The sequence below is a fragment of the Panicum virgatum genome, chromosome 5N (assembly GCF_016808335.1).
Source record: "Panicum virgatum strain AP13 chromosome 5N, P.virgatum_v5, whole genome shotgun sequence".
Taxonomy (NCBI): Eukaryota; Viridiplantae; Streptophyta; class Magnoliopsida; order Poales; family Poaceae; genus Panicum; species Panicum virgatum.
Genome location: NC_053149.1, coordinates 69,414,311 through 69,440,504, shown reverse-complemented (window position 1 = coordinate 69,440,504; position 26,194 = coordinate 69,414,311). Strand labels below are relative to the sequence as shown.

General features: G+C 49.6%; 4 protein-coding genes and 1 long non-coding RNA gene across 9 annotated transcripts; 3 read left to right on the top strand and 2 right to left on the bottom strand.

Moving 5' to 3' along the window:
* Positions 1-7,261: 7,261 nt before the first annotated feature.
* LOC120676882 lies at positions 7,262-8,073 on the top strand. Its single transcript, XR_005676023.1, has 2 exons — positions 7,262-7,404; positions 7,509-8,073. It is a non-coding gene; the product is annotated as an uncharacterized LOC120676882 (long non-coding RNA).
* A 708-nt stretch (positions 8,074-8,781) lies between these two features.
* LOC120673956 (inactive leucine-rich repeat receptor-like protein kinase CORYNE) lies at positions 8,782-13,063 on the bottom strand. Its single transcript, XM_039955003.1, has 3 exons — positions 12,517-13,063; positions 11,240-12,408; positions 8,782-9,712 (listed from the first exon to the last, which is right to left on the bottom strand). The coding sequence occupies exons 2-3, from the start codon at positions 12,190-12,192 to the stop codon at positions 9,403-9,405; spliced, it is 1,263 nt and encodes a 420-aa protein (XP_039810937.1). The 5' UTR covers positions 12,193-12,408; positions 12,517-13,063; the 3' UTR covers positions 8,782-9,402.
* A 1,166-nt stretch (positions 13,064-14,229) lies between these two features.
* On the top strand, positions 14,230-17,820 carry LOC120672704. 4 transcript variants are annotated; one of them, XM_039953239.1, is made up of 5 exons: positions 14,287-14,454; positions 14,647-16,908; positions 17,051-17,101; positions 17,193-17,340; positions 17,519-17,820. In XM_039953239.1, exon 2 carries the CDS (start codon positions 14,648-14,650, stop codon positions 16,901-16,903), a length of 2,256 nt encoding a protein of 751 aa, XP_039809173.1. In that variant the 5' UTR covers positions 14,287-14,454; position 14,647; the 3' UTR covers positions 16,904-16,908; positions 17,051-17,101; positions 17,193-17,340; positions 17,519-17,820. The 4 variants fall into 4 exon arrangements, with proteins under 4 accessions (XP_039809171.1, XP_039809173.1, XP_039809172.1 ...); XM_039953238.1 differs by having other exon boundaries at positions 17,051-17,340; XM_039953237.1 differs by having other exon boundaries at positions 14,230-14,454; positions 14,647-17,340.
* A 1,799-nt stretch (positions 17,821-19,619) lies between these two features.
* LOC120672705 lies at positions 19,620-23,263 on the top strand. Of its 2 annotated transcripts, none has more exons than XM_039953241.1 (3): positions 19,620-20,116; positions 22,614-22,695; positions 22,882-23,263. In XM_039953241.1, the coding sequence occupies exons 1-3, from the start codon at positions 19,964-19,966 to the stop codon at positions 23,046-23,048; spliced, it is 402 nt and encodes a 133-aa protein (XP_039809175.1). In that variant the 5' UTR covers positions 19,620-19,963; the 3' UTR covers positions 23,049-23,263. The 2 variants fall into 2 exon arrangements, with proteins under 2 accessions (XP_039809175.1, XP_039809176.1); XM_039953242.1 differs by having other exon boundaries at positions 19,636-20,116; positions 22,885-23,263.
* A 1,283-nt stretch (positions 23,264-24,546) lies between these two features.
* Positions 24,547-25,797, bottom strand: LOC120671903 (trihelix transcription factor ASR3-like). The gene is made up of 3 exons (XM_039952164.1): positions 25,290-25,797; positions 25,103-25,156; positions 24,547-24,983 (listed from the first exon to the last, which is right to left on the bottom strand). Exons 1-3 carry the CDS (start codon positions 25,795-25,797, stop codon positions 24,664-24,666), a joined length of 882 nt encoding a protein of 293 aa, XP_039808098.1. The 3' UTR covers positions 24,547-24,663.
* Between the last annotated feature and the right edge of the window lie 397 nt (positions 25,798-26,194).

Below are 26,194 nucleotides of genomic sequence, written 5' to 3'. Positions count from 1 at the left end.
TTGACGAGGCGTGGGCGGCAGCGTTGCGCATCCCGAAGGGGAAGGGCGACGCCGAAGTCAAGCCCCCCCTGGGAGGCACTAGTGCCGCAGCAGGTGACGATGTCGGCGCAGATGACGCCGAGGCACGTGATGACGAAACGGTGGCCCCGTTGGCCGTGATGCTGAGTTGCGACATGCCAGCCTCAACCCACGTGGGGGAGCTGCGGCGTGCCGCACGACGCCGCTCCGCGCGTGCTTGTTGCGAATGCGGACCCGAGCGCCTGTTGCGCCGGGCTGGCGAAGTCAGAGCGATGGGGTTGCGTCCGGGAGAGAGGAGCTGCATAAGGTAACCGTTGCCGGTTGCCCTGAACTCGAGACTCCCGAACGAGATCACGCGTCCCGCTGGGAACGGATCCGAAACACCCATAGGGTATGGGTTGGATCTGCTCGCCATTCCTGGAGATCAAATGGGAAAAAGAGAGAAAATGTCACGCAGCTCCCCTACCTGGCGCGCCAACTGTCGGCGTCCCGACCCGGGGGCCTGGATCCCAACTAGTAAATGCTGCGTGTTTCCTCGTCCCAGATGATGATACAAGAGGCAATCACAGTAACGCACGATTTTATCCTGGTTCCGGCCGCGGGGCCGTACGTCCAGCAAAGTGGGTGTGCGAGGGCACTGTATTATCTTGCACCCGGAGTGCTTAAAGTAGGGGATACAAGCGAGGCGAGAGAGGGAGGGGAGCTCCCAAGTCTCTGCTAGGAGTGGAGTCGGTTGAGATGAGTGCTCAGTAGTGCTGAGAGTTCTCTTGGGAGATAGAAACCAGAGAGACCCAGCAGACTAGAGTCCAGTTAGAGCCTAGCGCCGCTTAAAGGGGGTCCGCCTCCTCCTTTTATAGTCACAAGGAGGGGGCGGCGTACACGAGTGTAGGGCGCGGAAGTCGTCGTTTTTCCCCGAATCGCGGGTACAGTGGTCGAACACTGTAGGAAGTACACTGTGGGAAGGCGGCGCGCGTCGCTGTCGTCCTGGATTTCGTCCTTGGTTCTGCGAAGATGGCGCCGGTCGTTCTGTAGTGCCCCGGCGGTAGTAATGGCGCGAGTCGGCCCCGGACCCCCTGGTCGGAGTGCGGGTGTGCACACTAGAAGGTCCGGGGGACACGTGACGTCGCCGGACCCCTTCCTCAGTGGGGGGCGGGTTCGGAAGGTCGGCGTCGGCAGAACAGTAACGGGAGCAGTGCCAAGCCTGTCCTATCCCGCGTCGCAGGTCCCAAGGCGCTGCTACAGTGTCCGGGATGGCGGAGTGATGACCAGAGTCAGCGGATGGGACCCAGGTCACATCTACTGTGGGAGTGGCGGCCTGACGCCGCCCGTCCTTTGAGCCGTGGTGGAGCGGCTGGCTTTTAATGCCTTCGTACGGCGAGCGGTTGGGCGGCGGGGCCGTTTGTCCCTTGTACCGAGAGACGGCCTCGAGCGAGGCGGAGATGAGTCACCCGCTCGAGGGTAGATCCGCTACCCTCGAGCGTGGCGGAAGTGTGTTGCGCGGTCGAGGGTCCCGAGGGGGGCCCTCGTGCGAGGCGGAAAATGAGTCACCCGCTCGAGGGTATATTCGCTACCCTCGAGCGAGGCGGAGATTGTCCGGCGGGTTCAAGGGGGATGCAAATGGGCCGCATGCTGGGCTCCTTTTGAGTCCTTTCCTTTCTTCCGGATGGGAAGCAGGCTGTGGGCCTTCGTGGGCCCAGTTGTCTTAACAGGTGTTTTTGTGTTTTAAAGCGATCTTATCATCCTAATTAGGGTGTCCCTAATTGGGGCACCCGACAGAGCCAATGGCACATGATGGATGAATATAATTTCCAATATCAATGGAGGGAATTGACTCGAGAAATTAGCATGGGCACTCCTGTAGCGACGCCCCGACAAACTATAATCCCCTGTGGAGCAGACATGTTTTTTTCATTAAGAAAACATTAGATAAAAGTACGTGCAATCCGGCGAGATCCACATTTATTCCGGAGGAAAATAAAAAACAAGGAAGAGAAATTAGCATGGGCAATGGAGTTTGGTGGCGATTAGCTTTGACCCGATTGGCTAATAATGCCTCTGCTCCGCACGGAGGAACTTGTTTTTTTTCCTAATTGTTTTCTCTGCAACTGGAGGGGTTTGGGGATGGGCTGGCCGGGAACGGCGACCGCTCTTGTCTGTGCCGGCGGATCCTAGCGAGTGGTCGTGGTTGGGCGCGCTTGTAGTTTGCTAGGCCTCGTCTCGATGCCCATCTCTGTCGACGAGCGCCCTTGCCATCGTCAGCGCATCGGGTTTTCCCCACGTCCTCTCCGTTTGACCGCGTCCTTCTCTTGGCCCTCTCCTGGTTTCTGAGATGCGTCCATGACTACCTAGGGCTAACAACATTCTTGAGGGCGAAACGGCAGCAGCGCAGCTCGAAGAAACTATCATGGTTCCTGGAGCTTGATAGCAGCACATCAGTCCATCTGTGAACTGAACACACAGCAATTTGGAAACAAAAGAAAATCTGAACCAGATTTTTCCCAAGTGTCTGAGCAGAAGTCCGAACGGAGTCTAGGTTGCCCAGTCTTTTTTTTTTTGAAACTAGGCAGGAGCACTGCCGATGCATTTAAGGGAGGAAGCAAGAGTTAGCAATTAATACAAGAAGTTGTGATTACATAAAACAAATAAATCTCCTCGACTCATTAAGAAAGCGCTAAGACACCACCGGAGTGCCACAAGCTACCCTTCTAAGATTAACTTCTTCTCTGATCAGTTGAAAAACTTGTGGTGGCTGCAGCGACTTTTGATCAAAGATTCTTCGGTTCCTCTCTTTCCAAATATTCCATATAGTATATAGTTGAATTGCAGCGACTGATCGTTTCTGAACTAGAGGTAGCATCTCCAAGCTTCTCGTCCACCAATCCTCAAGCCCTTCATCTTGGTCCGCAGGTACTTGGATTATGCCCGAAGTCCAATTGCTTACCAGAAGCCAAACTTGCTTGGCGAAACTGCAGTACAAACAAAGGTGAGCCCCTGTTTCATTCCTGATAGCCATCAACTTATCAGCTGTTAGGATCTGCTTTGAACTAAAAGCCAACCAAAAAATCTATGTTTCCCCTGTGCATGCGAACTCCAAACAGCTTTGGCATCAAATGTACAATAAGTTCCTTGCAGTTGCGCATTGTAAGCTGACTTTGAGGTGTAACAGCCATTTGCAGTCCATCTCCAAATTATCTCATCCGGTCGACTAGCTGTATTTGCTGCACAGCATCCCAAAGCAACACAAACTCAGCTATTTGCTCAACAGATTCCATTCTCCAGAGCCCCCGTGTCCATTGTAGGTTGCCTAGTCATTCCAAGGAAAAAAAGGCTACGAGGATGAGCACTAGTATGGTTCAGAAAACGCTACTGCTATACTACTAGTACCTGAAAGCAACGCGAAAAAGCTTTTCAAAAACAAAAAAAAAGCAACGCGAAAATGCCACCGTCCAATTCGATTCTGCCATGGAATTAGCGTAGTGTACTCCTACTAGTATATAGAAAGGTGAGTCTGCGTGTGACCGTGAGGAATGCTGAGAGTTGAATCCAACTGACCTTCGTTCGTGGGAGCTACAGCCCGCGGACACAAGTAGAGTACTTGGGCTGTTCACAGCACATCTGCCTTCTGGCGCCGGTGAAAACCAGGTCTCCGAAATGCACACGCAAACGCACAGCGGGGGCGAGGAACATTCAAAGCACGCGCGTGCTGGTGGTCGCTGTCCCCCGTGTGTTTCCCGTCCAGCGGAACAAAAGTCACCTCCAAAAAAGAAAAACGCCGCCTGCTACTCCTGCTAAGCATAGCATTACGGAAACCAGTTCCCCCAAAGCAAGAGGTTTACACGCGTGTCTAAGCACCGAGGCAAAACAAAACTCGGACGGGGCGAGGGAATCCATTTCTGGAATTGGGGCGCGCCTGAAACAACTGGTCAACAACAAAAGGAAAGCTGTAGGAATACAGTAGGAAGATCTTGATGCGATACGAGCGAGCGTCGTGTGGCCCGAACAACGAGCCACACAAGATCTCTCCGGAGAGAGCACAGAGCGGGGGGCAAGGAGGAGGACGGTGGCGGAGAGACAGACGCCGACAGGTCGTGGCGCCGTGTCGCACGCCTGCCCGTGCCCGTGCCGGCCCCCTCCTCTCCTCCGCTTGCTGCTACAGGCCCCCTACAGCTACATGGGACGACGACGCGTCGTGCGCGCGCAGGCAGGCCGATCGAGACCCTGCGAGTGACGCTGATGTGCTCTCTCTCTCTCTCTCTCCGTGCCGGGCGGACGACCGGTCGACCGCACCCCGAGCATACTCCGTGTATGTATACACACCGCGGTGGCCGGGAACATGTACGTACGGCGGATCGCTGTCGCCGTAGTAATGGCGGCGAATACGTACGCGTACACCCGATGTGATCTGATCCCGATCTGATCTGCTGCAATCTGATCGTGATCGGCCACGAGGCCGGCCCACCCACCTGTAGGGACAGGTAACAAGCGGACGGCCCACGCCACCACTGCGAGAGAGCCCAGGAGTGGTACCGAGTACAACACGTGGCTGTCAAAGTTTCATCACCTCGGCGACCGTACGGCCCGGCAGGCTCGACCTGGCGCATCCGATGATGATGCCCGTGCTCTCTCTCTCTCACACACACAGTGTGTGTGTACGGTGAATACAGAGGGGTGAGGACGATCTGGGCCGTCCAGCTGCAGATCGGACGGACGGGGAGCCCTTCTCTTCTCTCGCCGGGATGCGTCTCTGTGGGCCGTACAGGCCGTAGTCTGATAACCCGAGGCAAAGCGAGAGGGCGGGCAAGTCACGGGCCTGCTGTGTAGCCGGGCACGCCGTCCTTTCCTGCTTGGGCCCTCATGCCCTACCTAGCCAGGCCCATTGCCCGCCGTCTCTACAATTATATCGCTCTTTCGCATCTCATGTCCCCCCTTTTTGTGTACGACGGGTACCCAACAAATTGCCCCCATCTTTGATGCTAGGCATTGCATTTGTATTTTTTTCGAAGGATTGGCATTGCATTTGTATGAACCAAGCTTGGTACTCCAAGCATTTTCCCCAGCACAATTGTTGCTAATTTTAAGTTCGTGCCTTTGTTTTGGGAAAACAAAAAAGAAAAAAAAAGCCCTTGTAGCTTAGCTTCAAATAATGATAGAAAGAAAAGGTCGAAAGAGTCCCATAGTCCCCTTCTTTTTCCTAGCGCATGTCCCCTTCTTTAGCACATGTTCCTTCCCTGTGCCTACTACTATTTCATCTTTCTGCTACCAAGAAAAATGGAAAGGAAAGGTGAGCACCGGGGAACAGCTGCTCCTTTCAGTGCCCACATGCAAAGCCTGCAATGCGGCATGCATGCTGTACTCTCTCTCCCCGTCTCTCGTACGATGCCCTCGCACTGCACTGGGGCCCCTTCTCGTGCCACGCGCCTGGCCCACTGGCATCCATTGCATCGTACATTTCTACTGCCAGCACCTTGCTTTGCCTTTGCTCTTGCGCAGCACAACACACCCTAGCAGCGGTCCTGGAGTTTTTTAAATTTTTATATTATTTTTTTCCCGATTTATCAAAAATATATGCCGAATTTTTTTTTTGCAAAAATGTCATCCTGCCGCCAGTTCATCCGGCGGAAGGCAGGCACCGGCGGTATGGTTACTGTAGCGACTTCCAGCGGTACTGTAGCGACTTACCGCCAATTCAACCGGCGGTTATTGTAGTAAATCACTGTAACACATTTTCAAAAAATTATAACAAATTCATATGGATTCGGATGGAGATAAAATTTATACGAAAATTATAGATCTCGACGAGATCTACAGCTTTGTAATTCAAACTTTTTTCATTTAGAATCATTCTAGTGTTTAAATAATCGACACAATATTTAGATCTAAAAAATCAGATCTAAACAAGTCGTGCTGGTCATCGGGAGTGCACCGGAAATCGCCGATCTAAACAACTTTGTAATTACAACAAGTCTAGCGTTGTTTAGATGAAAAATTCCCGGTGCACTCCCGATGAGCAGCACGACTTGTTTAAATCTGATTTTTTAGATCTAAATGTTGTGTCGATTATTTAAACACCAGAATGATTCTAAATGAAAAAAGTTTGAAATGCAAAGTTGTAGATCTCGTCGAGATCTATAATTTTCATATAAATTTTATCTCCATCCGAATCCATATGAATTTGTTATAGTTTTTTGAAAATTCGCTACAGTGATGAGCTACAGTACCGCCGGTTGAATTAGCGTTAAGTCTACCATACCCCCGGTTCATCCGGCGGTACCTGCCTTCCGCCGGATGAACTGGCGGCAGGATGACATTTTTGCAAAAAAAAAAATTCGACATATATTTTTGATAAATCGATAAAAAATAATATAAAAATTTAAAAAATTCAGCGGTCCTGGCAAACAAACAGCCCTCGTTCCACTGCGTCGCTGGAGGCCTTGCCATCCTGATCTGCTGCACGGTGCAGGGCTCAACATTTTCACAAGGCCCATCCATGCCATTCAGGCCATTGCACGGAGGGGGGCGGCGGAGGCGATAGCGGGGGCGTCGTCACTCGCATCTCATTTTGTGTGGCGGGGGCAGGGGAAGCGGATCCGCCGGAGACGAAGCTGAAGGCCGGCGGGTCGGGGGAGCGGCACCGAAGATGAGGCCACGAGGGAGAAGACGGCGGTGGCGGCAACAGTTGGAACTTTTTGTTTTAAAAGTTCCTCATCTGGATACAGCTGTAGTATCTGTTCATATATGCACTCACACTCATTCTACACATGCACACCTCACTCACACCATTGGCGGAGGCAGCTGGATTCCTGGGTATTCCCAGGAATACCCAACTATTTTTAAAAGTGAATAAGTATATACATCCATAATACATATATACATACTATATTGACTATACTATATACTCCTGAGCTCAAATTTAGCCCAAATAAATGATCCAACCCACAAACAACCAGCTTCGGCCCACGAAACACGGCCCACAGCAACGACCCACGCCCACCGGCCTGCTCTGACCCGAGTCCCTCTCTCTCCCGTCCGTTGATTGTTCCCCATTCCCCAAAATCTCGTGATGAAAACCTAGATCGGCAGGTGGCGGAGGCCGGAACCGGGAGCTGCGTCGTGCGTCCGGCGACCGCGAGCGCCGGCACCGTCGCGGCACGCGGCCAGGCGGCTAGGAGGCACGGGGGCGCTGGGCGGCCGGCCGGCGGCGGCGACGCCGCGCCATTGCGGCAGGCCGCAGGCCGCAGGCCGCTCGAGCGCTCGCCGCTGGGCGCTGCCGTGCTGCCCGCCTGTGCAGTGCGCACGGCCGCACGGGGTCAGGGGCCAAGGGCCAAGGCCGGCAGGCCCAGGGAGGTAGGCAGGGGAGCGACAGAGGCACAGAGCCATATACAGGAGGTGAGCAAGCAGACTAGCATAGTAGCATAGATTTACAATTAGAAAATTTTGAATTCCAATTGATATGCCATTTTGTTAATTAGTGTTTATGTCTTTAAGTCTAGATCATAGAGCTTTGCAAATTGCAAAATGAAGAAGAAGAAGCCGATTGATTTGAGAACTTTGTGGGAAAGAAAGGCAAAGGCACAGAAGGTGGGCTCGACATCAACACCACAGCCAGTTACGAATGAGAGTGAAGCTCATAATCCAGATGCTCCTGTTGTTGAGGCAGTCACAATTGAAAGTCATGTTCAGATTCGAAATCGAAGTACTCCTTCTGTTGAGCCTGACATAGCAACCAATGAGATAGAAAGAGAGGTAACAGAACTAGATATTGCTAGCAATGACCCTACAATAGCAAGCACAACAATGACAGAGCACCATGGAGAACCTTTATCTTGGTTCCCAATCAGAGATGGTGATAACTCAGATAATGAACCATGGAGCTACTCTTTCAAGCCATGAAGGAACAGAAACATAAAGTTAGAGTTAATTTGTAATTTTTTTATGTATTTTGTAAGAACTTCCCTAATTCCCTTTGTTTCATGGACATGTTAGAGTTGAACAGCTTTGTACCTTTGTTTGATCGAACACATATTATGCCTTTTACTGTTTATGTGGACTTTTTTATTTGTTTGGAGATGGGAATACCCTACTCTAAAATCCTGGCTCCGCCACTGACTCACACCATACATGTACAAACAAACCTACAACTACACTCAGATCCTCACACTCATTCTACACATGCACACCTCACTCACACCATACATGTACAAACAAACCTATAACTACACTCAGATCCTTAAACCGCGTCTTTCTCGAGATCATCAGAATTCTCTATACATGACGGGCACGTCACGATCACATTGTAGTTTCGCGCGTGGGAGACAATGCTGGGAAGCATCCAAACGGAGACTGTACACTGGGGAAAATCCACGGCAGCCACCCGAGCTAAGGCTGACCACAGCGGAGGGAGCAAGAGCAAATTTGCTCACTCCTCGTTTCCCACGCTCTCTCTGTCTACAGTGCCAAACAGTGCATCTACAGTGTCAGACAGTGTATTTGCTCATTCATTTGCTCCCTCCACTGTGGACGGTCTAAGCTCGGTCTTCAGCAGTAGGAACTTCAGGTAAGGAGAAACGTGGGAGAAGACCACCGGATGCTACCGGGCCTAGGTGGGCCGAGCGATGCATAGGTAACCCAATAGGAGCCCCCCATTGCAGTCGCCGGCAGGCAGCCAAGGCAGATAGACAGCGAGACAAAGAACCTGGTGGCAATAAAAGCCTTCTGAAATGGTGCTTGCAGCTCTCCAGAGCCAGGGACAAGAAGATAATTTTACCAGTGGTCCGGGCCGGCCTCACATAGGATTCTTATTAATTTCCAGTGTCAGACAGAGTCAAAGAGTCTATCACAGTCTACATGAACAAGTTGCACATGGAGGCAAGCACAGTGAGTGGCCAGCAGTTCATGAGCACAGCAGTGCTCTACTCCTTACAAACCTGTGAGATGCAGTCAAATGCCGTGGAAACAGTTGGGCCCAACAGCCTGTTAAATACCAGGCATCATAGTCACAGGCAGAATGGTGAAGCCGGTGTACTGTGTACATGATGGGTCTCAGTGCGCAGCACAACATCCTAACATCTTTCTACAGCTTACAGCAACAGATCCATGCCACAGCTTTCTACGAAGACATTCACAAATCATGGGCAGAACTTGAACAACCCAAGAAGCTCGACCACCAGCATATAGCTGCATTTTGAATCACAGGGAGCTGCTGCTTGTTTCTGATTCTGAAACTGTTGCTTCCCTGGTGGACCATCTGGTTTGGACACTCCAGCCCAAGACACTGAAAGCCACTACACACTCACTTGTGCAAGAGTCGGTTGATCCAGCACGATTCATCGCCGTGCCATGATGGAAGAAGAACATATGCAGCGCTCGAGAAATGATTGGTGATGATTATAAGCTGTGGAGCTGTGTTAGCATGGCGACGAGCTCATCGCTGGATGGCCGATCAACTGGCGAATCTGAGAGGCAGACAATGGCAACCCTAATAGCCATAAGCATCTCCTCTTCTTCACCCTCATCTCCTAAGATGCTACTATCCAGTGCTTCTTTTGGATCCCCAGATTGCTGCATATGCCGGAGCCATCTGGCAAGACCACCCCGCCCAGCTTCTCCCAAGAAGAAAGGATCTGTTGGGTCTCTCCCGGTGAGCAGCATGCCCAGGATCATGCCAAGGGCATACACATCGCTCTTATCTGTGTACCTGCACCATCAAATGGTTGAATTTATATGTGATAAGGCACCAGCTCGTGCAAGTCATCATGGTATTAATCGCCCCAAAGGAAATATATGGACACAATCGAACACATTGCTTGTACAAAAAATATAAATTATATTGAAAACAACGAATATATATACTTGCAAATCAAGGAGCGTAGATTTGAAGTCCACCATGGCTGAAACAAAGCATTAATCAGACCCATCTCCTTATTTGTGATAAATGAGACTTCTTTCTCTCTCTCAGAAAGGTATTTGAATCTCGTAAAAGTACTTGCTTAGGAATTACGCCTCGGAAATTTTACTAGCATAGGCGCATAGCTAGGCATGCCATAACTCATAAAAGAGGGTGGAATATGAACAATGGAATCAGAATGCCAACCCTCAAAGGATTTATTCTCAGATGGAGATATGGAAGGTCCGAATGAAAAAGGATAGTTATAAAAATTTTAGGAGAAAAAAAAAGGAAAGCAGCCCATATTCTGTATGCGCTCATGCAGGAATATATGAAAAGCATAAGTATCAAAGGCAGGGGCAAATGGAGGTCCTCTAGCAAAGTAAAGATTCTCATGTCGCAAAAAGTAAAAGTTGGATACCTTCACTAAACCCAAGGGATAATCATCATTTTTATGCTTTATACCTTCTCTGTTACTCTTCTCACCATTTCATGATAAAGAAGACTACTAATAGTAATTTGGAAAACTGAATGGTAACATCCACAGGTCAATGAATGTACACTGTCTAGTGCAGTTAGAGAACTAGTAATTTTTTTTAAAGGACTCGGTTGATGCAACATGGATGTAGTAAGCAACTAAAGCGCCTTAATTTTTTTTTTTTGGCCAACAAACAGGCGATCTGTCAAACTGCCTCTAGGTTTTCCAAAAATGATGCTAGGATGCTTTTAGTGTCACTCCATATCCAGGTAGATCTCATGATCCAATAGAATCATTACAAGATTATATTTTAAATCTACAATGTCAACTAAACTAGACAATGCAAAAAGAAAATACTATACATCACAACTCCTTTTTATCTTAATATTTCTATAATGAAACGCCTTCAGTTATTTGCATGGTCTGCGATTCTTACTAGAACTGTTGAAATCTAATAACCAACACCAAAATGCTCAAATTCTACAACACATTGTTCTTGTGGTAACCTTCTATGCAGTGAGAATGTTATATGATAAACATGCATTCAAGAATGCTACATAAGTAAAATTGAGCTGAAATTCTTAAAGATTATCACTCCGATTTAATTTTCCTTCTTGGGTCCAAAATTCAATACCATGGTAAAGGCAATGATAAATCTGAAAGTATTGATTTGTATCATCAAGTATCAACAATAAGCTAAGGGGGCTTAGAATGTCGGTTTTCATTTTCAACATTCCTGCCAGAATTAGACTCTTTGCTCTGAAATTCATGCATTAAGAGGGGGCTAAGAATATTTCAGGGATTTAACTGGTAACAAATCAACCAAAAAAAACTGAAAGTGGTAATGCGTGTATGTTTACCTGCTGCTCTGGTAGCACTCCGGAGCTGCATAGAGGCCACTGCATAATTCTGGATCACCTGAACCTGCTGCAATCAGCCTTGCAACACCACAATCTGTCAATATTGGTTCAAAGCCTTCATCCAGCAACACATTTGATGGTTTGAGGTTGCAATGTAGTATCCTTGGACTGTACTCAAAATGCAAGTGCGTCAATCCCTTGGCAATCCCAACAACAATCCTGCTCCTGGCATCCCAATTGAGGCTGACCTGCTGCGATCTCACCCTCTTCATCACATCCTCGAGGCTGCCCCCAGGAATGAAGTCGTACACGAGCGAAAGGCGGTCAGCCTCGCGAACATATGCCTTCAAGGTCATCACATTCTGGTGCCTCACCCGGGCAAGGGCCTCAAGCTGCCTCTGCACCCTCCTCATATCAGACTTGGATGTGCTCGGGGACATTGATGGCGAGGCCTCCGGGCGGTTGGCCGCCTCGAGCCGCTTGACGGCGACAGTGAGGTCGTTGTCTAGGGCCAGCTTGTAATACTTGCCATGGGGGCCATGGGCGAGCGGCTGCGCGGATGGGAGCGCGGCCAGGAGGTTCTTGGGGGAGATTTGCGGGGTGAAGGAGACAGGGCCCTTGACGATCGCGGGTGCGCTCTTGGCGTGGAGGATAGCGACGCGGATGGCGTAGAGGAAGGCGAGCGCAAGGAGGAAGCCGGAGAGGGAGCCGAAGAGGACCCCGAGCGCGATGCGTCGGAGGCGCGCGGCGCCGCCGGCCTGCGCGCGGGGAATCGTGGACTGCGGTGGCGTGGGTGAGGGCGGCGGCGACTGGGTGGCCATGGGCTCCGAGTGGAGCGGCTGGGAGGAAGCGGGCGTGCACAGGGCGAGGAAGGCGAGCAGGAGGAGAAGGGTGACCAGGAGCGGCGGGGTTTTGGTAGGGTTCTTGCTCTTCATCCTAACTGGTTGCTCCATGATACAAGAACCAAACTTGCTAGGAAAACAAGCAAAATTCCTTGGGCGAGATAGGGGAAAAAATGATCAATGCTCAGGATCAAAGGAGGCTGAAGATGCCAATTTCTGCTCGCTTCTCGCCACCTCACTCATACCTTGCACTTTTCCTCCATGGAAATCAAAGAAGAACACGAGTTGCAAACGGTACCACAAGCGAGGAACTTGCATACCTTCAACCTGTGCATGGTCCTCGTGATCTTTACCCACAGAAATTTTGCAAGAAGGGAGATGAAAAGGCAGCCGCGCCCAAGGCGAGAGTGGCGTGGAGCTTGGAAGGGGAAGTACCTGACGAAAAGAACCAGCACAAAGACAACAGCGAAGAAACGCCTCCTGCTTTCACCTCCCAAGCAGGCGGCTCACGCCCCTGTCGCCTCCCACCACCAAGAAATCAAGCGAGAATAGCGGGGCTCGCCACAGCACGGAGCACACTCTGCAAGCGTGATCTTCGCGAGAGAAATCTCAACCTCAACTTCCCCTTTTGCTCTCGCTGCACTCTCAGCTCACTGAATACCGAGCCGTGTGCTCCCTCCAGAAAGCTTCAAACCAAAACGACAGGGTCAAGAATTATCCAAAGCTGGCTCGCTCAACGGGGGTCACTGCTTGCAATAAGTTACTCGGAGAGCAGAGCAGTGTGGCATTGGTGTGGGCGCCTAAAGCTAAAAGCCGAGACTTTTCTCGACGCACCCTTCCCCTCTTCATCGGCCTCAGGCGGCTTGGCTTCGCATCCACCATGCGCGGGTACAGCGACCGGACCAGCCAGACATTCTCCCCCGCCGCGACTCGACGGATTCTCTCTCTCGTTTTTACCCCTTCCTCTCCTCTCTCTCCGGGCCGCGGGGGGGTGTGGTGCAGCGCGGCGCGTGGCTGTAGCGGAGGACATGGAGAGAGAAGCCCGAGACGGAGCAGGGATGCTTTGGTGCCCGTGCACCATTGCCCACACTGTTTCGAATCTCTTTTTTAACCTGTCCTTCCTCAAAGTGAGAACTGTCGCTTCTCCCCCACAGTCTTGCTGCTGATTTTTTTTTTCATCTGGAATACCGGCAGCACTCCATTCCCATTTTCCTTTTCGGTACTCTCCCTCCCTGGCGTGGAAAACACTGGTCCAACACACACAGCTTGCTGAAATGACGTCACCGTAATCCTGCAATAGACTTGCTGCTAATCCAAATTTGACTCGCCCAAACTGCAGCACCTGGTTAATGGAGTACCATCAGATTGTCTGGGCCAGCATCATTACTTTGCTCTGTGGCAGTAATGAATAAGGGGGTGTTTTGGAACAGGGACTTAAAAAAAGTTCCAGGGACTTTTTAGTATTTAGAAGTATTAAATAAAGATTAATTATAAAACTAACTGCAGAATCCTGGGCCTAAACTGCGAGACGAATCTAATGATGTATCTTAATCTATGATTAGCGAATGGTTACAGTAGCATCACTATAGCAATTATGAATTAAATAGGCTCATTAGATTCGTCTCGCGAAAAAGCACTCAGCTGTCAAAAAACATTTATAAACAGATTTTATTTAATACTATAAAATAATAAAATTCTTTTTTCCTTTTGATGTGATAGGGACTTCTGAAAAAAAAAATTTGGAACCAAAGGCCTAATACTCGTAGTAGAGACGGAATGGGACGAACAGCAAGGAGGAAAAAAAAAAGAAATTAGTGGAGTAACAGCACGGATGCTGGAGCCAGGCCGGGGTAATTATACCCGGGCCCGTACTTTGAGATCCGCTTTCCCTTTTCCCGCCGCTTGTGTTCGGGCCTCTTTTCGACTGCCGCGCGACGGGACCCTGACATGTGGGGAACCCTCTGCGCCCCGTCATCCACGTGCCTGGGAAGCGGGCCGCGCGCCGCCGGCGCCGGCGCGGCGGTATTGGACCTTCGGTGCGGCCTCTCTCCTCTTCTACGTGGGCCGGCCCGTCAGGAGCTAGCCACGGGCCCGTATGAAGCGTGCCTGGCCCACGATTCATATGGCCAGGCCGCGAAGACAGCGTTCGTTACGACTCCTGAGAGGCCCATATCCAGTGCTGAAGAACTTGAAGCTGCTGTATAGTGTCAACCAACAAGACACCGAAATTGGCCGTGGCATCCACCGAGATCGCTCGGCTGTGTTCATCCCGCCGGGTAATCCATGGCTCCGCGCTAGGGTTTAGGGCTTCCTCGCCCAATTCCATCCGCCTCTCGGAGCTGCACCCTTGCGGAGGCAGGATCGATCGGTTTGGTAAGGACCAACCACCCAACCCCGATCCCCGTTCCCCCATTTCCGATCGATATGGTTCCCCGGTGAAGGGGGCGGGTTAATCCAATGCGTAGGCTCGAATTTGGCCGCCCCATTTCGAATCTGCGGTGGGATGCTTGCTTTCTGATCGGATCCTGCCACTTTCCGCGGGTTCTGAGGATGGTTTCGGTGCAGGATGGAGGACGGGGACGCCGAGGCGGCCCAGAGGGACGCGATCACCGCGAGGATGCGGGGCCAGGACTACGCCGGCGCGAGGGAGCTGCTGCTGCAGACGCTGCAGACCAACCCCAGGCTGGAGGGCGCCCTGGAGATGCTCCCCGTGCTCGAGGTCCTCTGCGCCGCGGCCAAGGCGCTTGCCGGCCCCGGCCGTGGCGTGGACTGGTACAGGGTCCTCCAGGTGCTGCCCGGGGACGATGCTACCAGGATCCAGGCGCGGTACAGGAGCATTGTGGCTCAGCTGGAGCCGATCGGGAGCGATCTGCCCGGCGCTGAATTGGCTCTCCGGCTTGTCAGGGAGGCGTATGCGGTGCTGTCTGATCCGGAGAAGAGAGAGGGGTTCGATTCCAGGGACATTTTTGCTCGGTTTGTTCGTTCTGGTGTTGTTGCCGCACCAACTCCTGATAGTGCAATGGTCCATTCTGACAAGCTCAACAGGCTTCACACAAGGGATATTATGACAGCAGATTTTACAAGCAATGCAGTCTCACTCTCACATGTTCAGCACACCGACAAATCATGTTTTGACGAGAGGAACTCACATCTTCCAAATGTGGCTAGTTCTTCTAGAACTAAGAGGATGGATCCTTGCTTTCTAGGTGATGATGGTGACTTGCAGCCACCTGATGACAACCATGTTGACAAGAAGCAAAAGAGTGTCTGTGAAGAGGACCTTTATTATGTGTCCCCCTCACAGGAAGATTTGGATGCCTTCTCTTATGTTCCGTCAGATGCCAAAGAAGATGAACACTGCTCTAGCAAACAGTATGATTATCATAACTTTGAGGAAGATAGGGCGATAGAGAACTTTGCTACTGGCCAGGTTTGGGCAGCATATGACTGGGAGAGGTTTCCTCGCAGATATGCACTGATAACTAAAGTATTAATGGATAAAATGCAGTTATATGTCTCATGGTTCAACCCCTGTCTGCAATCTGATGAAGAGAGGAAATGGTCGTGTGCAGGCTTGCCATTGGTTTGTGGAACTTTTGCTGTGGAAGAATGCCATATCTCATTAGCTTGCCCAACTATTTTCTGCCATCAGATATCCAGTGATAGCCTGAATCAACGTCTTGAAGTATATCCCCAGGAAGGTGAGGTATGGGCCATATACAGTGACTGGGATATTGGGTGGTGCACTGATCCTGAGATGTGGAAGAAGAGTGCCTTCTCTATTGTTGAAATTCTTACTGGTTATTCAAAAGAGTCAGGTTGCACCGTTGCACACTTGGTAAAGGTAGATGGACATGGAAGTGTTTTCCAGAGGCATTTGAAGAGTGGAACAGAGCACTTGTTACAAATACGCAGTGACAATCTACTCATGTTTTCTCACAGGATCCCGTCTTTCAGATTTACTCCTGAGGCTGAACCTATGTTTGAGCTTGAACATTCTGCAGTTCCACAAACACTGCGCCAAGAACATGCATTGCCATGTATTTCTACTTTGTCTTTTTCAGGTTTACATGATGACACGAACAGCTTTCCTGAAACTGCTGTTGCACAATTCTCAAATCCTTCAACAAGCAAAATGGATTCAGGTGCCCCGTTGCAAGCCACGGTGAGCTGCAATAACAAGTTGTCCCCCAATGATTTCCTGGAGGGCCAGATATGGGCTGTATTTGATTCTCGGGACCGGATGCCTAGGTCTTATGTCAGAATAATCCGTGTGGTTTCATGTACTTCAGTTTTTGTGTTGAAATTGGAACCTCACCCTATGCTTAATGAAGAGATACGGTGGGTTGAAGATGGTCTACCGGTTGCTTCTGGGGTATTTCGTGCTGGTACTGAAACTACTTACAAGGACATCTGGGAATTCTCTCACCCTGTAGAGTGTGATTGGAGCGCAAAGAGGTCTTTCTACCGAATTTTCCCAAAGAAAGGGGAAATATGGGCCATGTACAAAAACTGGAAGGTCACCTCGAATAGCAATGATATTGATAGCTGTGAAATTCGCATGGTTGAGATCCTCTCAGACTACTCTGATGAAAATGGAGTCAATGTGGGCAGCTTGGTTAGGGTAAAAGGTTGCTTGACCTTTTTTCATAGGTTAGTAATGGAAGATTTCCATTTGACAAGATGGATTCCAAGGTCTGAAATGCTCAGGTTGTCGCATCGTGTTCCTGCTTTCATTGTTGTTGGAATCAAAGGTCATGATATACCAAAAGGGTCCTGGCATCTGGAACCAAGTGCCCTTCCTACAAGGATCATACATTAACACATGTATAGTAGCAATGTAGCCAATAACCTTTCTCTATTGCTCCATTTTAAATAGTTTTACTTAGTGATCTTGCCCTCATTGTTTTATTTGTGAAGAGAACTATTTGATCAACGCTTCCTAATTATAATGCCTTATCAATTGCAGATGAGGACTGGCAGGTGTTAAAATTTAGGAAAATGAGTTTTTTTAACCATGAAAAATAAGATGATACATTGCAAAATGAGAAAATAATGTAACTGAAATCAGGGTTTACCATAGCATCATTTTAGCGTTGCTATCAAGTATCAACTGCCCAGTTACACTGCCACAGGCTCTCCAGTTGGGTTATCTGTTGATCGGCCCTTCTGTTCTTTTAGTTGCTTCTTGATGAGCATTGTGTGCAATCGTCATCTACTTTGACCCTAATTGTTATTTGGTGTAATGGAAGCATGAAGGTAAATAATCTCTCTTGAGTGATTCTGCAGACACTGCATTATTGTCAAAGAAAGGAATTACATAATTGTCAACAAGTAACATGGGTTTCCTTGTGATAGGGTGCCCAAAATATCCTTGTCAGCGCTAGATAATTCGATTGCGATGATTTGTCTTAATATCAGAATATGATGTTTGCAGACGTAGAAACAAGAGAATGATGTCTTCTATAGTCACCCTCTAAAGCTGTTTGAAGGTCCACATCAGCACAATATCAATCAAGTACTACTGAGTACTGACTTTGTGAATACACTAAAGATTCCTTTTTCTTGTTATTTGGATCTCCTGTAAGGCTTGTTAGTTGTTAGGTACTTAATTTCTGTCTTTACTTTGAGCTAAACCTATATATACATTCATATGTCAACACTGTGATATTTACTGTTCCAACACAACAGTTGGATTTTGATAAATATCTCCAGCGAGGGTCACTGAATTTGGTCCAATTCTTGCGAGCTGGATATCTTGTTGCTGAGTCCAACCTTCTAATTTGCTGCATTCAAAAGAAATGTTAGGTTATAAGTAGCATATTTTGTGGCCTTTTGATCATATGATGTAGGCAGCTTAGGAGTTAAGATAAAATTAGACGGCATCTTGGTATAAATGTACCCTTTTTTATCTGTCTTTATGGTCTGCACTGCATCACATTGTCAATTGTGGTACCTAACTAGGAGTAGCATCCAGTAAGTACCTGTTTGTTCTGATCAGCTGATTGCTTGTTGCACGAGCATAGTCTATGCGTTTTTCATGTGCTCAAGTGCAACTGTTTTGAAGTTTTTTTTTTGACTTCAAATATGAAGTTTCCTGCTTTCCAAGTGGCTTTAGGAAATTTGAGAACGACAGGGACGGTTGAGTTCATGATTCAGAAAGAGACGTGAAGCGTTCTGGGGGTACTCACATTCAATTATGGAGATTATTTCGTCTACTATCCAATATGTCACTATCACACCTAAAAGTTTGCTGACAACGCATATTACTCTGTAAGCTACACGTTGTTAGTAATGTTCGAAGTGGAGGTTATTGTCCTTGCAGATCTGGAAACAAACTTGAAAGTGCAATCTTGGTTGGTAGCGTGCTCAGAAAGGGTTGTTGGTGGGCAGAGGCACGCCCCTTGTTTTTTACATGGAATTCACAGCATTGTTCTGAAGTTTACTTTGAGTACTTCTGGCATTCAGCTATCCAAGGTGATTTGCACCGTATGTTTTTAAACTATTTAGCTGCTAGCAGTTTTCAAAGTTATTAGGTAGCGTGTCGGTTTGGCCTTAGAATAGATGCTGAGTACATCAAGAAAATGAAAGCAGCTGATCCAAATTTATAGGTCAGTCTTGTACTCTTGTGTATGATAACAATCAGGGTCAAATAATATTTGGTCCTTCTATTCTTTGGAGATCCCAGGCCATTTGATTTTCAGTTTTTATTCATGTTTCAAAAAAAAGTCTTCATTGGATAGCACTGAGGCACGAAGATGGAATTTCAGTGGTGCTAGATGTCTGAATTCCCCACTTGTCATATCGTACTTCTGGTTTCAGACTCTTATCGTACTTTCAGTATAGGTGAAACTGAATGCATACCAGCAATGATATTGGGGGTTTGGGAGATTGATAGTTCCTCTTTGCCTACCACGTAAATAACAGTAGCTTGGTGTCTCTTATCCCGGCCTTTTTGTTGCAAGTTCTAAGGATGAAGCAGTACTATAGTATATGCTAATAATTTCGTGGCAACAGTTTATTAAACTTAAAGATGCCTAGAGATAGCGTACCTAAAGAGCACTTTGATTCTCCTTTTTATATCACTGCAACTTTCGTTTCTCTGTCCCTTTATTTTCATTATCAACACTACCTAGTACAATTTATAACCATCACGCCACAAGGTGCCAAGAGCTGGAACCATTTCCCCTGTGTACTATCTATACAAGGTAAAAATACACTCCCCTAAAAGAAAGAAAGAAAAGAAACTGCTAGGGCAGTTTCTGGCAGAAAACTTTAGAAGATCCTAACTTTCTAACTAAAAGACAATAGAATAGAATATGGATTCTTGATAGTTCCTTATTGTGTATTTTGTTGTTCTAATGTCACATTTCACCTTCCATGACGGTCATTTTAGACTTTGGAGGCCTTTCTCTCTTTTTTTAAACCTTTTGAGTTACTTACTTCTGCAAGTAAGTGACCTCTCTGATGTGGTGACTTCTTAATTTCTTACTGTGACGTACAGAGTGAAAACACATACACACAGGAGAGGCAGGAATCCAATACAACGTGGGCCAATGAAAGTGAATGACCATGATACAGTGGACCGGACTGGATGGGTCTTTGCAAAGGGAATCCATCATCAAATAAATATGATTGCTGGAGTTCACCTTCTTTCTATTCATCCTGCACCTAATTTCATTCGCAGGTGCTTAAAATAGTGGACGCCTTCCAGTGGCTGGCCTCGGCAAGTAACTGTTGATATGATATGATATCTTTTCCTTTCTCTCTCATTCTCCTCTCCGACTCCGAGCACTGGCTAGCATAAAAGGAGAAGCCTTGGTGCTACCATTCTACAAGAAAAGGGGAGCTCAGAGGGAGGGAGGGAGGGAGCCAGGCCGCCATGGACATGGAGCTGGAGCATGGAGGGGGCGAAGATGACAGAGGGAGCGAGTCGTCCAAGGGGAGCTCGAGTGCTTCGTCGGATGCAACCGTAAGCAGCACAGCGAGCAAGCTGCAAGCTCTGAGACTTGCAGAGGACCTCTCCCTGCCGTCGGTATGCTCGATCTTGCCCCCCTGTCTCTTTCTCGACATGCTCAGTTAGCTGATCAGCACCAAGAAATCTGTAATGACTTCTGGTCGAGTTCTTGAAATACTTGCTGCGATTAGTTCTCTGCCTAATTAGACTCATCTTCTCCTGAAATACTTTGTTCCGCTTGCTTCGATGAGGGTTCTAATCCTGCCATTCGAGAAGCCATTGACCTCCTCAGACAAGTAGACAACTGGCTGTTTCTTGACGCCATTGCTCATTCAGTCGTTTGATCAGCTGATCTTACCACCACAGTTGTCTGAACCTTGAACAACAGAGCCATCGGAATCTCTTTAAGTACCATAGTAAATTACTCTATCCCTGACTGCATTTAGGCAGACAGTATCCACAGATTCTGTGTCCCACTGCCCCCTGCACATCGAGGGAGAAATGCAGGTGTCTCCTTGGATTCTCACGTCACAGGGCCCCCCATTTGCGATCGCTTTTGCCCTCCAGTCCGGCTTTTAGCGGAAAGGTGAAAAGGCCTGCTAGTGCTAGTGCCAATCCGCCAAACAACTCCACTGCTGCTGCACTGGATGGATGGGAACAGAAGCAATCTCCTCCTCAGCCTGGGAAATGGGGATCCCGTTCCATTTCTTCACTTGGAAACGGAGAGCGGTGGTAAGAATCTGGTCGCGGACACCGGGCACCCCTGCAGCGGCTGTAGCCTGTAGCCTGTAGGAGAGGAGCAGGACCATGCTTGGTGTGTGCTACAGCTGCTGGGAGGTCGAGCTGCTTGTCTGGCCACGAAGGTGAAGCCGTCACCAATTTCCAGTTTTGACCATGGGATGAGGTAGGTAGACAACTAGGTATGAGCGAGCATCACGTGCGTGGCAGACAGCGCCGTCTCCGATCCTCCATCCTCGCGAGGCTCAGTCAGAGACTGTAGCCGCCATGCCCGATGAATGCTCCTGGTTTAATCCTGACGAACTAGTTCTGCAAAAAAAAAAAAAAATGCTGACGAACTTGCCAGTCTCCTTAGCCGTTGGAGGTTAGCTGTTGGCCCTCTCCTCCTCTCAACCGTTGGATCAGGATCTCGAGTAATCACTTGATCTTTCTTTGTGCTGGTCAATCGAGTGTCGTTTTCTCTTGCAGTGTGTTTATATACTAGTATATTCCAATACATTCTGCATGTTACAAGTGCAGTCAAAACGCAATACATGTGCTATATACGATGGCACGTTTTATTTGACCAGAGACGTATACGGAATCCGTCAGAGAAACATCCCCTTCGCTCATTCATTCTCTGATCCCAGCAATGATGCCACCCTGCTGCAAGCAACGCGCCTTGACATGCATGTGTGTGTGCACCCTCCCTGCTAAATTTGACCGCGCGTGCAGACATATATATCTCCTGCCATTTGATTCCGTCCACCATCTCGCCATCAATTTGCCACGCCAGCAAGCATGCTTTAATTTATTTCTGTATCAGATCGAGTTCCCTCGCTACTAAGATTAGATTAATTTCGGTAGATTACTGGGAAGAATTAACAACGAAGCCGCTGATATCTTTCAGAATTTCAGATGCTGCTTGTGCCTTGTGCTGAAGATGATGGCCGGCCACACATCCACGCGGTGATTTTAGGCGGCCGACAAGAAGGGATGAGAGGCCACACGGCCACATGCACTCGCCCTGCAGCAGCAGCAGCTGGTATCTGATCGCTAGAACGAGAGAAGCAAGTCAAGATCATCACAACGGTAGCCAGAGGCCAGAGCCAGGCATGCGTTATGCGTTTATGTGACCGGACCCAGCCCAGGCACTGCACGTGATACAGTATCCGTACTCTAATAATGCAAGTGGCCTGCATAGACGATAGATTAGCATGTGTTGGATTGTTAGCATGCAGAGCCAGCAATATGTTACTGCTGCTGCTGCCTGATAGCCTGATAGGAGGAGTACAATTTAACAGTAGGGTTGCGTTCATCAAGAGTGGCAGCCATGTGACTAACTTGAGAGAGAGAGAGAGCATTCTTCATACTGTATCTTCTCTCTCTCTCTCTCTCTCTCTCTCTCTCTCTCTCTCTCTCTCCCTCCCTCCCTCCCTCCGGTCTACATATTCCAGTGCCAATTAGCGATGACGATGGAATGAATGGTAGGTGAGAGACAGGGCCATTAGTCACCTAACTTTTTAATTAGGGTAGGTCTGCTGGCACTTAACCGTGGTCATCATCAACAGCTACGGCGATGCTAACCCAACTTGGCCGGCGTTTTTAACAAGCGCCCGTGCAGGGTTGAGTGGATCGGCAGTGGCCACGGCTGGTCCATTTGCGTATAGTTGCGTACAAGCAATGCAAATGCAAATGCAATTTCGGGTGATGACGAGCTGATGATCTGTTGTCATGGCTGGCAGTATAATGATGCTCATGGAGAGTGAATTGAATGCTACTTATTTAGTGTTGATGGATCGAGAAACTACTGCTGGTACTAACTGATGAACAAAACAATGGTGGAATGACGATGCAGGTGCAGGTGGTGGTGATGAGCGCCAACATGGGGTGCTCGCACTGCCGGCAGCGGGTCGCCAATGTCGTCTCCAAGATGAACGGTGAGCATCTCCAGTTTGAAGAGATGCTTTGGTTAGGATCGGTAGTTATCATGTCAAAGCTCTCTGTAGCTCGTCAATGGCGGTAGTGGACCATCACTACCACTTGATTATTAGGATTAGGATCCGTCTAATTTAAGTAGGCTGCTAATGTACCATCGTTCTTACGCATCCGTTTTTTGTCGTTAGCAGGGCTGCTGGATTACATGGTGGATTTCGGGAAGAAGGAGGTGACGGTGAGGGGGAAGGTGGTGCCGGCCAAGAAGAGGAAGAAGCACAAGAACCCGTTCGTGGCGTCGCCACCGCCCGGCCACGCCAGGACGCTGTCCTGGTTTTTGGGATGCTACGGCACATAGATAGCTAGTACACCAGTCTATACTACCACATATATAGGAGTACTATGTGTTATATATAGTATCTACCATCTTAATTGTAACCTTTTTTTTCTTTTTTCTCTCTTGTAATTCTTTCCTTTTTTTTCCTTTTGCTATTTTTTACTATATTCATCAGAATAATAACGTAGTAATCCTTTTGTAATGTATAATGAGGATTGAGGCGGCCATTGTATGTATGTTCATAGGGGTGAGTGTGCGTATGTGTTGTGAGCGTCTGCGTTATACTGTACTAAAAAAGCGGCCATTGTAAGTGTCACGCACGTGCGCGTGCTCCCTGGCCCCACATCCCTGCATTTTTATTTTCAGGCCTTATCAATGCCTCATCCCTGTTGCATACTTGCATCCTCATCTCTCTCTACGATGATGGCCGAACAATGAAGGCCCGTCTGCTGAGCACTTGGCAACAGTGTACTAGGCTCAGTTCAGTGTAGCCCACCACGCCCCTCCTGGAGAGCCGGATCCGTGCTGCCGGGGTCCGATGAGCGTTCATGTCACTTGGTCCGGCCGTGTCGGCCGGCGACTCGCACCTGTGCCGCCTCGCACTGGCGGAGCTTGGTGTAGGCAAAAGTGGGCTATGGCCCCCTTTTGTCATACAAAATTTCCATTAAATAAATAGCAAATTTGACACTAATTATTGATTTAGCACCTCAATTATCAAAAGTTGCCCCCCTAATTCTTTGTTCGGGCTCCGCCACTGCCGCCTCGCCTGAATGTTCTTCACGTGCGATGCTCGCAAGTTGAGACCACCTGTCGGGAACTGAAAGAGTGGAAGGCCTGAGCTGAGGTCGTGAGGGAGGTGAGCACATGAGAAGAAACAGAGCTCGGAGCTTGAGACTGAGAGCTCCGCCCTGACCTGACTGCGAACTTGGCATCAGTTACAGTCGCAGTCAGTAACATGAACAGAAAAGAGAGGAAAAGTGCGTGGATTTCGGATGAACAATGGCATCTGGGGTAGATTCAGCCGGTAAAGGACGACGCACCACCTCTAATCATAGGAGGGAGACTGGGAGAGGGACCAAACAAAGATGGCAAGATCGGCGCGGTGCGGATGCTTACCTTTCGAAAAGAGAAAAGATGAATGCACGCACCAGCGGCAAAAGTGTGTGATCCCTTCCAGGGGCCAAACACCAACAAGAACAGAGGATGAGATGCCCGTAGATCGGGTGATGGTGATCGGATCCGACGACGAAATGCTCCACGCGTGCAGACGCATGATCCAATCCTCTGCCGCATCAGACATTCAGATGGGGTCAGCGGCGCCTCAGCTGGGGTTGCTGCTGTTGGCGTACACTCTGTCAGAGCAGAGTTTCTGAACGAACTGAACTTGTGATCCTGCTGCGCCGTGGAGCAAGCTCTAGCCGTGGGGCCCGGCTGTCGGTGCCAGCCGAGTTCGCGGCGACGCCATGGCGCGACATGTCAGCAAGAGTGCACGATAGATAGGCGAGTGAAACTGACATTATTTCATCAAGGTCCAAGTGTTGCCCATTTGTAATTCACAGCTACAATAATCTGATGGTATATCGGTCTTGTTTCTCACGGCCAACGCAGCAGAAGCGTCAGACCGCGCTCCCTTTCCTCAGAGCTTGTCGGCGATCCTGGCGACGGCGCCGGCGAGCCTGTCCAGCGCGCCGAGGAGCGCCGCCCTCTGCTCCCTGTCCGCGCGCCAGCTGCTCTTGTGCGCCTCCAGCTGCTGCGCCAGCGCACGGTTGCCCCGCTCCAGGGCCTCGATCACCTGCTTCCCGATGCTCACCGTCACCGCCGGCGTCGCCGTGGTGGCGCCCTCTGCTTCCGCCACGAACGTCGCGTCGCTGTCCTTGAAGCCGCCGCCGCCGTCGTTCTGCGACGTCGAGTTCTTGTCCGACGCCGCCGCGCCGGCCTTCTTGTCGCTCTCCGTCACTGGCGTCGCCACGCAAAACAATTTTATCGTGTAATTCATGGATCATATGAATCAGATTTTTGTTTCGTAGATCATCATGTAGTGTTTGATGAAATGATCACGGGCCGGGGCGGCGCACCTGGACCAGAGCATTCGTGTTCAGAGGAGGCAGGTTGTGGCTCGTACTTCCTTGCTGCACGGAACGCGACCAAAACATGAGACGTGTCACGTTCTGTACGGGTGCTGCTGATGCACGGCAGGCACACGACAAGCACCCAAGTACTGAACAGACGTGACTGGATGAGTGAGCGGCTAGTGATGCAAACCTGATAGGGGCGTGACCATGATGGGCGGCTGCTGCCCGTACACCCCTTCCAGCTCCCCGTCGCCCAAGTCCGGCGGCGCGGCGGCGGCGGACGTGCCGCAGACGAGCGCGTCGTACACCTCGCGGTCGAAGGACGACGGCAGCTGCCTGGCGCGCCGCTGGTCGCCGCGCATGTCCCAGAAGGACTCGTGCAGCTGCGGCGGCGCGGCGCCGGCGGCCTTGCCCTCCCACACGACGATCTTCTTGAGGTCCCAGGACAGGTTGCCCCACCGCTTCCGGCACTGCATGGGGCCGCGCTCCACACCGTGGCGCCGGCAGTAGGCCGACACCGCCGCCCACTTGGGCCGCGGCCGCACCGGCAGCGGCAGGCCGCGCCGCTCCATGGCGCGCCTCGCCTGAATCAGGACCAGCGTCTCGTGCCGCGTCCACCGGGGCAGCCGCGACCGTGGCGTCGAGGCGGCGGCGGCGGCCGCGGCCTCCACCGCCGGCGAGTTCTCGTTCGCAGACATCATGCTCGCCGGCGAGGCTCCGAGGATCGGCGCGCACTATGAGGCTTTTATAACCTGATTTTCCCATGGCCATTAAATCGGCATCAAAGCTTGCATTTTTCAGCATCGATCGAAAAATTGCAGGAATTGAATCCAGTACAGCAAATGCCATCTTATTGTGCTCGTACATATCCATCAGGCACCAGTGTTTAATTGCTTCCAATTAGCAACGAGAAACTATTAGTAAGGAAGGATTAAAGCGGCTAATCAAATGGAATCTCACTACTTACAGTCTCAAAGATGTGCAAATTAGTGTCATGACAGAAAGCTTATGAATTAGAAAATTAGTTACATTTTTACTTCAAAGAAAAAAGGAAAATTATTAGTACATGACACATTGACACGCAACTCCAGCTAT